The sequence below is a fragment of the Australozyma saopauloensis genome, chromosome 4, assembly GCF_035610405.1.
Source record: "Australozyma saopauloensis chromosome 4, complete sequence".
NCBI lineage: Eukaryota > Fungi > Ascomycota > Pichiomycetes > Serinales > Metschnikowiaceae > Australozyma > Australozyma saopauloensis.
The window spans coordinates 431,665-443,515 of NC_086134.1; the positions used below are offsets into that span (position 1 = coordinate 431,665).

The following is an 11,851-nucleotide window of genomic DNA, read 5'->3' on the forward strand; positions in this document are numbered from 1 at the left end:
TGTCGCTATGGGATGGTTCTTCTTTCAAATTCACTGGACGCTGATGATGAAGGGGTATCAGGAAGTCTTTTGTTTCTGTTGGCTGCCGGGGTCCTGTAGGTATGCATACTTTGTTGACGTCTCAATACGACATCCTCCAAGGGAAGAAGACTTTTTGAAATTGCATCGGGTGCAGAAACTTTGACGAATTGTGGGTAGAAATAAGTTGCACCCACTTCTGGAGTTGCGGTACCAGACATGTATGGCAGCTTTGATGAAATATCAGGAGGTTGAAGTTCTCTGGGATCCAATGGAGCTTTCCACTCCGTAAACAGGCTTTTTGAAGCATTTTTTGGGTCAAGCTTAGATGATTTGAGAAGAACTTCAGGTGCCGGGCCCTCAGGAAGGTCGTCGAAATGATAAATTTCGAAGCAATTCGTTCCGGGAACAGTTGAGGAGGACGAAAGAGTATCTGAGGAAAAATTGAGAGGTCTAAGAAGTGATAGATTAGCAATTCCAGTGTTCAATGTCATGTCTGCGCTCTGTTGAGATACTCCGCTTATTTCAGCAGATTTCAATAGTTTCGAAGCAGTATCTGAGGAGTTCGAGGTTGAGACATTTGCTCGCATCGGCGAGGTCAAGGTAGTATGTGGAGTGTTACCATGTGCATCCAAGGTAGAATTTGCCGATGGCAGCTTCTCACTATCTGTGCGCTGTGAATTGGCCCCAGCCTCTTTTTGGATGTCTTGCTTGTCGGCCAATGATACGAAGCCCTTTCCTTCATCCAGATATGATTTTCTAGATAAAGGAAGAGCTGTTGAAGAACCGGAAATTTGTGGTGATGGAAGGCGATCGGAAATGCTATCCCGAGGAGCTGTTCCTCTTGAAGAATTGAACAGTGTGGTATTTGCACTAGAAGACGACTTGTGAGAGGATGTTTTGAAATCATTTGGAGCCGAAAAAGGATCCTTTGGCTTATGATACCCTGAAGCGTTCAGACTTGAGCTGTAGCTGAAAGAACTTCTGCTCGAACCTGAATTAAATGCATGGACATTATGTTGTTTGAGACGAAACTCCACCTTTGCAGCCACAGTACGACGGAGAAGAGCGTCTAGAAGCAAAACGGTGTTGAGTCTCTCTTTTTCTTCCTGCAGAAGCCTATCAGATTCAAAAGGAAACATAACTTCGATTTTTTCAGGTATTTGTTGCATCCTTCCAAAAGCAGTTTGACGATACTTTGTATAAAGAGATGAGAGGAACAACTGTCGTTCGTTTGATCCAATAGACAAAGCCTGACTTGGAGAAGAGACTGTGTTAAAAGTGGAATTGTGAGCAACTAGGGGCGGTTCATTCAAAGGCGCTTTCATACCGCGCTCGGAGAAGTTTCGGGTAAGGCCTTTGGAGGTATCGATTATATGTGGTATAACTCTCAAAATGGGTTCCATTCTTTTAAGGCCCTCAAATTCGAAAGATTTCATGTTGAATGGTAGGAGGCCCTTCACAGCGTCGGCAACACCATCTAGCGAAAAGAACGCATCGACCTCGTTTTGACTGCGGAAGCGAGATGGTTTGGGGCTATTCGCAGGAGAGTATTTGAACGATGTTTTCCTTCGAATAGGGAAGATAAAGTCGATCTTGGAGCTTTTTCTACCGTCTATCTTCAGTTCGGGTGTCTTGGGATCCTTTGGTATAACATCACGACGTCTAGCCATCCAGTGGCGCTTACTATGACGACGTCTTAATGTTGCCAGGCGAGAGATTACAGAGCCAGACCGGTGGACTCCCTTCTCTTCAATAATGGTGACTGTAGGTGGTGGCGCTGCCTTATTTGTCGCTTGAAGAGGAGTCTCACCTGCTCTGAGAGTATTTTCTATTTGAATATAGCTGGGAGATGTAACTGTTAAGTATTGTGCGGTCAAGTCGCCGGCAAGTTTCGGAGGTTTATTGTCTGGTTGAACATCATCGTACAACACGTCGAAAGGACGAGAGGCTGTTCGCACGTGTCCCCGACGGAACGGCTTGCCGGGCGTAGCATCTTGTGGCTCGGGAATGTTGTTACGTGATGACAGCGATGGTAGTAGTTGGACATTTTCAGGCCATTTCGATGGACCAAGGATTACCAGAACCATTGGCGAAGAATTCAGTGGCGATGAGAGCGACTGTGGGGTCGAATGAAGGCTTGATTGCTCTAAATTTCAGCACAATAGTAACGATCTTCCGACACCAAATCGGTTAAAGTGACAGGATTGGCGTCAATCCTGGAAAAGAGAATGGGGGTATAGACCAAGAGACGTGTCGGCCGTATGACAAACGCAGTGAGATCTGCCGAGTAGATGAGTTGCCCGATCTGCTTGTGATGCGCGATGCAAAAAGATGTCACTCTGATTTCGGAGCCAGTATTGGACCGCTATTTGAGTGACGTTGATCCAGGTCCTGCAAATGGAGGTGGCTGGCTGCGAAAAAAGTGGCGCTGTCTGCAGTATTTGTTTCGCCGGTAACCTGTCAATTTAGCCCAATCGGGAAATTGGATTTTGGACCAATAGTCCGAAAAAATCCGAGTTTTTAGCATAGAGATCGTCAAAAAAGGCATTGTTAGAAAGTTGATGTGCCTCATTCAGATATCTCATTTTTATGGGTTCAAAAATCCAAGTGGTGTCAAACTGATGTCCTTTTGCTTTTGATGTGCAAACGCAGCCAGCCATACTTGTGTACAGAACGTACTCACATGAAGAAAACTCAGAGAAGAAAAAATAAAAAAGAATGCGCAAGCCCGGAATCGAACCGGGGGCCCAACGATGGCAACGTTGGATTTTACCACTAAACCACTTGCGCGCTCCGAGACGGGGAATTGAACCCCGGTCCTCCGCGCGACAAGCGGAGATTCTAGCCACTAAACTATCTCGGATTTCTTGTTAAATGAAATTCAGTTGATTGATTAGACAACTTTATTCTGTTAAAGATGTAGTTTTCGATTTTGTGCGTTCTATCATATGATACATGTGCATGATTCGAATTTAGATATTGTGGGGCTAATAAACATTATTTGTATGAATTTGAGCGGTATTAACTTTAATGCGTGTGTCGCTACCTATATAATTGCCGTCTTTATTGTGTCCGATTTCCACCTGGGTCATCTAAGACATCTTCGATCATCTGCGAAAACGAACGTGACAATGCACGAGCATTTTGAGCGGCGCTGACGCCCTGCTCGCCTTCAACAACGGTATGGAACTCAGTTGTTGTAGCCTCCGTCATACCAGTGGCGGTTTTATTGTCCACGGTGAACACATTTGTATCACTTTCGAATTCATGCATCAGCACATTTCGCCGCACTGGAGATCCACTTATGTCTGCAGAATTGTACTCGCGTAGGTTGAGATCTCTAGGTTCTGTATTCTGATTTTGGGCAACCTCAGATGCGTTTGCTTTGTGCAGTTGATTCAGTAGTGCTGAGGTCATCCTTGGCGGAGACATATGGAACTGCCCATTTGGATCGTTGATATTGTCTATGAGATCTCTGTGCTGGTCACTATAACGCAGTTGCCTAGTCTCACCGTGCGCCAGTCTTTTGTTGGTCCTTTGCACTGAATGCAAAATGGGAGGAGTTGGGTCTTTGGCGAGGTTCAAGTCGTCCTCAGCAGATCTTTTGCGGGAGGCTTCCCGTGGGGTTGATGCGATGTCGCCTAGAGCGATGGGCGAAAGACGAACTAGATTTGAATTCAGCTCATCGCTGTCATCCTGAGATGGGGTATTTTCCCGAGCTGCACGCCCTATAAATGAGCTGCTGTGACTAGCTTGTCGTCCTGCATCACTCAATAGAATCGGCCGTTCTGGCAATGGAGGTGACGAATCCATGAAGTTGGTGAGGATAGACACACGTCTCTCCGATCTTGTCGGCGTATGCTTACGCGGAGAGACAACAAGACGCAAGGGGTTCGCATTCCGGCCAGCGGATGCGGCAAGGTGTTCAGACGGTAGAAGTGTACTCGCAGAGGCCTTCTTGTTTGGTGTTGAAGTATTTGGTTCGTCATCGCGGCTTGTAGATCCGTCCCCTCCGTGATCGTACACCTTTTCGTGATTTGTTTCCGGCGAATGCAATGCCTGTGGAGCTTGCGTGGGAGCGATTGTTTGTGGGGGGAGTTTATCGTTTTGGGCCTCGATCTCTATATCTGCAGCTTCTTCCATGAACGATTTCCAAAACCCGACGCTTTCCCACATCTTACCTGTAGCAGCAGCGTACTTTTTTAGCACGGGAAACATTTTGTCATTTATGATCGCATTGGCTCGTGATAGGTTGTGGTCAATCTCCTGGAGCACCAACGTGGTTTCTTGTTCTAGGCGCTCGAGCTCCGCGGCAGAGGATATTTGTGTGTTCTCCGTCCTCGGGGCATTGAGATTGATGACCGATTTTCTTCGATTGGCAGACATTTTGGTGTGGTCTAGGGGATAGATTAAGCAGTGTATGTGGATCAGTGGAAATAATAACAAGACGCGCAGTATAGTGGAGAGACCCTGGAAATTGAAGCATAGGGATACACTTGTTGATAAATTCAGGTGAGAAGGTGTGAAATTGGGACAATTCAAATTTTTGATTAATTTCTATCTTGTGCATATACGAATCTGCTCTGATTTTGTAATTGGGCCATCTTGGCTCGTATGAGATGATGCTGTGCTGAATTGAGAGATGAGCCCAAGCTTAGAAGATCATCTCAAAAGCACATTGACAAAGCACATTAAACAACGCATTTTAGAATACAGACATGACACAGGAAATTTTTATGTACGGTTTTTTACGCGCGATTTACCATATGAAAGTTATCGTCTGGGCCGTGCTCCATTACTTGCAGTTTCCAACCCATCATCCTCAAACGGCGCGTCTTTCGGGATGAGGTAATTTCCGATCCTCAGTCCATCCACACGACCACAAGAGTCTAATGATTATATGTAAATACTTACTTAATAAGAAAATAGAAATTTCTTTCACCAAATGTCACCACTTTCAATCATTTCCATTTACATCCATTTACATCCAATGACATCTTTTCAACAGTTCTCGACTGCCTTCTCTGGGTAAGTACGCTTTGCACCCAGGCCCGACTGGGCCAATGCAGAACAGCTTCAAACCAACGTGCCGAGCGCTCCCCAAAACCCCAAAAGCCCAAGTGTCAACCCACTGTCACTCCGACATGCCGCGTGAACAGATGCGGAATTCTGCCGTTTCGATGCCATCACCATCGCATGTTCTATTTATACCAACCGTGTTTGCGTCATGAGATGGCCGCTCCTCAGGGGCCTGGATAATTCCCTCACTGTACCCGCAAGGTATCCATAACTGTCTCCGACTAGTGCGCACTAACCACTCATGTGCATATGGTCCATATCTACAATAGCCACTTTAACATGATTAACCTAATTGGTGTAAACGTGTTGGTGTTGGTGTTGGCGTTGGCGTTGGCGTTGGCGATGCTTAATATGGCTAGCATGTTTGACAGATTTGACAGTCTTGGCATGCTTGACCGGAACGAGCTCCTAATTCGCGCTCTCCAACAGTCGCTCGCTCCCTCTCTTCCATCCACCACCGTTTCCTCCTTCTCCCACGACAAAGTGGAAACATGTCCTGCAAACAGCGCGGTCGCCACTCGCTGCAGCGTCCCCTACCCCCACAAGCTGCAGGAAGGTGTGTACATTTTGCATCTAACGCTCGTCTGTCCTGTATGCAACCCAGTCAGGTAGGGTACATTCCGAAACGGGAGCACAATCGGCGAGGCGCCCTACTGGGTCCGTGTCTGGCGGCTCCATTTATCAACCCCCGATCTGGCCGGGTCCCGATTTTTCTCTTTCCTCTTCTTCACTCTGCTTCTCTAGCTCCAACGTCCTGCTGTCTCCCAAAAGCCAGCCCGCCTGTAGTTTCTGTAGTAGACCCTTCTGAGCTCCTGCCGGTCCATTTCCTGTCACTTGACTCAGTTTAGAAGCCCGCGCTATGTTGTTGAAGAGTTTTTTCTCGGCAGCCGCTGTTCTTGCAGCCACCGTCTCCGCTGCTGATCTTCCACCCATCCAGATCCTGGGAAACAAATTCTACTACTCCAACAATGGCACCCAATTCTTGATGAAGGGTGTTGCCTACCAGCAGGACACCGTCAACGTGACCACCGGCGCTGCGTTCGTGGACCCTTTGGCCGACTTCTCTGCCTGCTCCAGAGACATCCCTTACTTGCAACAGTTGCAGACCAACGTGATCAGAGTGTACGCTCTTAACACTTCTCTTGACCACACCCAGTGTGTGAAGGCCTTCAACGACGCCGGCATTTACATTGTTGCTGACTTGTCTCAGCCCGATCTCTCCATCAACAGAGACACTCCTCAATGGAGCACGGACTTGCTCGCCAGATACACTGCTGTGGTTGACGAGTTCGCCAACTACACCAATGTTTTGGGTTTCTTTGCCGGTAACGAGGTCACCAACGAGGTCAACAACACCGATGCTTCTGCTTACGTCAAGGCTGCCGTCCGTGACACCAAGGCCTACATCAAGAAGATGAACTACAGAAACATTCCTGTCGGATACTCTGCCAACGATGACATTGATATCAGAGTTGACTTGGCTGACTACTTTGCTTGTGGCGATGCCTCTGTCAGAGCTGATTTCTTCGGTATTAACATGTACGAGTGGTGTGGTCAATCTACCTTCAAGGATTCTGGTTACGCTAACATCACCAGCCATTACCAAAACTTGGGCATCCCCATTTTCTTCTCCGAGTATGGTTGTAACAAGGTCACTCCAAGAGAGTTCACTGAGGTTCAGGCTATCTACGGTCCTAACATGACCAATGTCTGGTCTGGTGGTATTGTCTACATGTACTACGAGGAGACTAACAACTACGGTTTGGTTTCTATCTCTGGTGGCTCGGTTTCAACCTTGGCTGACTTCAACAACTTGAAGACTCAACTTGCCTCTGCTTCTCCATCCTTGGCCTCCGTTAACACTGCCTCGACCTCCGCCTCCGTTACCACCTGTCCTGGTGTCGGTGCATTCTGGGCTGCCAACACTGCCTTGCCTCCTACTCCTGATGCTAGCATCTGTAAGTGTATGAACGACGCTTTGAGCTGTGTTGTTGCCTCTTCTGTCTCCGCTGACAACTACTCGGACCTTTTCAGCTACATTTGTGGTGTCATTGACTGTTCCGGCGTTACTGGTAACGCCACTTCCGGTAACTACGGTGCATACTCTCCATGTAGCGATCAACAAAAGTTGAACTTCGTTCTTGACTTGTACTACAAGTCCCAAGGTAAGAGTTCCAACGCTTGTAACTTCAGTGGCTCTGCCTCTTTGAAGTCCGCTACCACTGCTTCCTCCTGTACTGCTGTGATCTCTTCTGCTGGTGTTTCCGGTCTTGGAACTGTGTCTGGTGCAATTGCCTCTGGCACCCCAGGCACTCACTCTGGCTCCGGTTCTGGCTCCGGTTCTGGCTCCGGTTCCGGCTCCGGTTCAGGATCGAATGGTTCAAGCTCCAAGTCTAGCGGTACTAGCTCTTCCACTTCTACTAAAAAGTCGGGTGCCGCGCCTGTCAGAAGTAGCTTGAGCGCATTCACTGTTTCCATGTTAGCTGTGACCTTTGTCACTCTCGGTTCTGGAATGATCTTCATTTAGACAATGGTATTGTTTGATTGATGGAGCAACGCTTCTTTAATATATACTAGAATTAAAATATAGAACAATGATAGAACTAATTCATTGAAAAGCCAGTAGATTATTACATTTTGTTTGTTTGTCAGCAGCACACATCTTGAGTACACCACTATTGGAATCCTCCTTGAGTACCCAACCGCTAAATTCTATCTGACTGTTTGTGAATGAGGAGAATTGAAAGTTAAATGAGCAAATGAATTTAGGAAAATTACATTCATCTCTTGTTTTGCGAAGCTTCAACCATGTTACGTATTTCCCAGAAATAGTCGTGATTGAAGGGTCTTGGATGTCGAAGACTGTAATGCTCATTGGGATCAAACCACTCATGTGTTTTTCGTTTGATTTTTGCTTCTTCTTTCTCAAACCTAGCCTGAAGTTTATCAGAGACAAAGAATTCATCTCCCAGAGGCACGCTCCTTGATGAACTTCCACTGGAAGTCGACAGAATGGTACGTTGAGTGAAAACACTGACTCCACGAGCCCCCAACAGCCTCTTAGAGGTTGATCTTGGAAGAACATATTGCGGCATGTCATTAGGGACAAGATCAGGAAGATCTTTGAGTCCGTCCTCAGTTTCAGCATCTAGGTTTATCCATCGGAGGTTCTCTGCGTCATAAACCATATTTCCAATTCTCTCTTTCTGTGGAAGAAAATCTCTTGATTTAATGAGGCTTGGTTCCCTTGTTTTCATTGCGTCGTACGCATCATCCTCAAATCGAAGGAGATCGTGCTCATTTCCTTCCCAAGTCACAGCAACGGGATTATATCTCATTTCGCCAAACCCGCCTGGATCTGTGGATCTACGATTGAGATTCTTGACGATTCCAGGATTTCTCTGATGTTTCTTTCTTGATAGGCTAACATGCTTGCTAGGGCTAGTGCGGACTTCGAATTGATCATCGGGAGCCTCCAGATACTTGCGAAGAAGCTCCTTTGCCCTTTTCCTTTTCTGGAGATATAGATCTCTTTCTTGGTTTTCGCTGCTTTGACTGACTTTGTTCAAGCCTTGAAACCTGTGAGTAGCAGAATTAATTCTCTCGTTGTATCTTTTTGTGTTTTGGTTACCATGAGTTGACGCGAAATCCATATTAGACCTTGACTTTCTTGGTTTTGTTGGCACAGCAGTGCGAGAGTGTTGAAACGAAGGCATGCTAGCTTTATACGACAAACTTGGTCTGATCTCCTGAGGATACGATTTGAATTGACTGAGGTTTTCAGAGCTGAGTATATCTGGTGGAAACTCCTCAAATCCATCCTGAAAGGCTTCATCCTCTTCATACCTGACATTCATTCGCATCGATGGCTTTTTGGAAACAGCTTTGGCATATCTTTGCAGGTCCTTGCGTGTGAGAGTTCGGAGCGCATCTTCGTACTTTCTTTGATGTCTTAGCAACCACTCTTGGTTCTCTGCTTCTGCAGCTCTCTGTCTCTCTTGTTCCTGTCTAGCCAAAGCTTCTTTGGCCCTGTTGGCGTCGAAACGTCGCGGCGACACATATTCATTTGTGCTTGTCTCAAGAATACCACTCTCGTCTTTTCCGAATATGTTTTCTACTCCCTCAAAGCCGTCCTCGTTTATTCTAGTGACGTCTGTATCTTCGTCCTCATCTGCACTGGCTATCCTTGCAAGCGCAGGCGAAAGACTTTCGAAAGATGCAGGCAGATATCCGTAATTTTCAGTTGGCTTGTGTAGATTCTCGCGGGTGAATGTCTGCGGGCCGATATCATCTTCGAAGTTGTAATCTTCTTCCTCGGACTCTGCAAAGCGACCCAAGGAGCCGAGGTGGTTCGATTTGTGATTGAGCTGGAACGCCGGTGGGGAGAGGCCAGATTTTCGTGGCGAAATACGTAGCGTTTCTAGGTTCTCTGGTAGAAGGTTCATAGAACTCATTCGTGGAATAGATGCAGAAGATGTAAGGGCTCTTTTTCCGTGAGGGCCTGGAATTGCGATGTCGTCATAGTTTTCGTCGCCGTCCAGTTCTTCCCACTTCAGAAATCGTGATAGCTTAGACCTCGCCGACTCCATCGTGGTGTGTTTTTATGACAGCGGCCGTGTTTATGTATGTGAGGACTATGTACAGTTACCAGGGTCTAAACTTTAAGTAAAATCCAAAATTAGGGCAACTCATAGCAATATCTAAGACAAAAATCTGGGAATTTAATCTCTTTTTTCGAATTATGTTCATAAAGTCGGTAATCCATTTGTATGGTTTCCTCGGTTTATCGTCTTATCCTCAGAATCAGCATGGGGTACATCTAGTATCTTAGAAACGTCGTGTTCAAGTATGATATTAAAATTTTCTATTATGAATGCGTTGAAATTTCATCATTGGCCCATGCCGCCCATGCCGCCCATGCCGCCAAACTGCAGCATCATCTTCTGCATCATGCCTGGGTTCTGCATCATTTGTTGAGCTTGTTGCATCAAATTGGGGTTCAGTCTCATCATTTGCTGAGCTTGTTGGATCATTTGAGGATTGTTCATCAATGAAGACATGTCAGGCATTCCACCGTTGCCAGCCCCGCCAGCGCCACCTCCGCCAAACATGCTCATGGCTTGTTGCATGAAGTTAGGGTTAGACTGTGCTTGCTGCATCATACGCTGCATGTTAGCACCACCTCCCACTCCTGGGGCTTGACCACCGGCTGCGTTCATATTCTTTGCGGCACCAGCCATGGAAGCCATCATTCTTTGCTGTTGCAACACCATTTCAACCTCGACGGCTGTGCACCCAGCTCCTCTGGCAACTCTTATTATTCTCTCGGGTTCGGTCACGAAAATTCTGCCGTCGCTCTCCAATTCAGCGTTAGTCATGGAGTCCATGATGTAGATCATGTTTTTGATCTTTTTGCTCGTCTCCTCCTCTCCAACTTGGTTCATAATGTTAGACATTCCAGGAATCATTGAAGCAATATTCGTAAGAGGGCCCATTTTTAGGAAGTTGTTCATCTGTGTCTGGAAATTCTTCAAGGTAAACTTACCCTCCTTGAAGTTTTCTATGGATTTCTGGTGGTTTTCATCATCCTGGAGATTCAAAGACTGAACATGCTCCATCAACGATTGAATATCACCAATTCCAAGCAACTTGGAAATGAAAGATGTTGGCTTGAACACCTCGAAGTCACCCACATGTTCACCAGTACCAATGAAAACAATTGGGGTTTGGGTTGTAGCCACAGCGGAGATAGCACCACCACCCTTTGCGTGACCGTCCAATTTTGTTAAGATAATCGATCCAAAGTTTGCGCTCTCTTTGAAAGCCTTTGCTTGACCCTCGGCGGCTTGACCAATCGCAGCATCCAACACCATGATTGTTTGAGTGGGCTGGACAGCCTCACCAATCTGAATCATTTCATCGAACAAAGACTGTTCTTGTTTATGACGACCAGAGGTATCGACAATGATTATATCGAACATTTCCTCCTTGAACTTTTTAACACCGTCAGAGGCGACCTTAACAGGATCTGTCTCCAAGTAGGAACCATAGAATGGGATCAGGGACTTAATGGCATTCTGCTTTAATTGATCAAACGCACCAGCTCTGAATGTATCCGCACACACCAAACCTACCTTAAATCCTCTACGTTTATAGTATACAGCCAACTTTGTACACGAGGTCGTCTTACCAGCACCTTGCAATCCAACGAACATGATCACGTGGGAGTCTGCAGCTTTCTTGACTGATTTCTTTCCCGGGCGCGTTGGCTTGTTGCTTGTCTTTGCGCGATTAAGCTTCTTTGGTTTTGGAGGTTCCTCATGTGAGTCCACAAGGCCACACAACTCGTCGAAGACGATTTTCTGGAGCTTCTTGCGCTTGTTTGCGGCAGACTCTGTATCTTTCTTGATCTCCTGGGCGATTTTATTTCTAATGCTGTCTCTCAACTTGGCGACTAATCTGACATTCACGTCACTCTCAAGCAAAGCAGTGCAGATGTCTTTTATCATGGCCTGGACCTCGGTCTCGGAAACAGACTCCACGGAGCTGAGCGCATTGCGCAAGCGAGAGCCCAAGTCAGCTAACACCATTTTTGATATGCGGTGATCTGTGCTTTTCGGACGGTTCTTGTGTGTCTCCAGTTTTGGAGTCTACCCCGAAAAAATGGTGGTCTAGGGATGCACGGGTGTGTCATGCAAGTGACCACACGGCTTTGATCCAAATCAAGGACAAAAAATTTCATGGAAGCTCA

The 11,851-nt window shown here is 46.5% G+C and overlaps 5 protein-coding genes and 2 non-coding genes across 7 annotated transcripts; 1 reads left to right on the forward strand and 6 right to left on the reverse strand.

Moving 5' to 3' along the window:
* Positions 1–5: 5 nt before the first annotated feature.
* PUMCH_003224 (uncharacterized protein) lies at positions 6–2,108 on the reverse strand (the record flags this gene model as incomplete). Its single annotated transcript, XM_063022202.1, has 1 exon — positions 6–2,108. The coding sequence occupies one exon, from the start codon at positions 2,106–2,108 to the stop codon at positions 6–8; it is 2,103 nt and encodes a 700-aa protein (XP_062878272.1).
* A 632-nt stretch (positions 2,109–2,740) lies between these two features.
* On the reverse strand, positions 2,741–2,811 carry PUMCH_003225. Its single transcript has one exon. It is a non-coding gene; the product is annotated as a tRNA-Gly (tRNA).
* Position 2,812: 1 nt separating this feature from the next.
* PUMCH_003226 lies at positions 2,813–2,884 on the reverse strand. Its single transcript has one exon. It is a non-coding gene; the product is annotated as a tRNA-Asp (tRNA).
* Positions 2,885–3,084: 200 nt separating this feature from the next.
* On the reverse strand, positions 3,085–4,407 carry PUMCH_003227 (uncharacterized protein; the record flags this gene model as incomplete). Its single annotated transcript, XM_063022203.1, has 1 exon — positions 3,085–4,407. One exon carries the CDS (start codon positions 4,405–4,407, stop codon positions 3,085–3,087), a length of 1,323 nt encoding a protein of 440 aa, XP_062878273.1.
* A 1,552-nt stretch (positions 4,408–5,959) lies between these two features.
* On the forward strand, positions 5,960–7,627 carry PUMCH_003228 (uncharacterized protein; the record flags this gene model as incomplete). Its single annotated transcript, XM_063022204.1, has 1 exon — positions 5,960–7,627. The coding sequence occupies one exon, from the start codon at positions 5,960–5,962 to the stop codon at positions 7,625–7,627; it is 1,668 nt and encodes a 555-aa protein (XP_062878274.1).
* A 253-nt stretch (positions 7,628–7,880) lies between these two features.
* Positions 7,881–9,689, reverse strand: PUMCH_003229 (uncharacterized protein; the record flags this gene model as incomplete). Its single annotated transcript, XM_063022205.1, has 1 exon — positions 7,881–9,689. The coding sequence occupies one exon, from the start codon at positions 9,687–9,689 to the stop codon at positions 7,881–7,883; it is 1,809 nt and encodes a 602-aa protein (XP_062878275.1).
* A 300-nt stretch (positions 9,690–9,989) lies between these two features.
* Positions 9,990–11,690, reverse strand: PUMCH_003230 (uncharacterized protein; the record flags this gene model as incomplete). Its single annotated transcript, XM_063022206.1, has 1 exon — positions 9,990–11,690. One exon carries the CDS (start codon positions 11,688–11,690, stop codon positions 9,990–9,992), a length of 1,701 nt encoding a protein of 566 aa, XP_062878276.1.
* Positions 11,691–11,851: the final 161 nt, after the last annotated feature.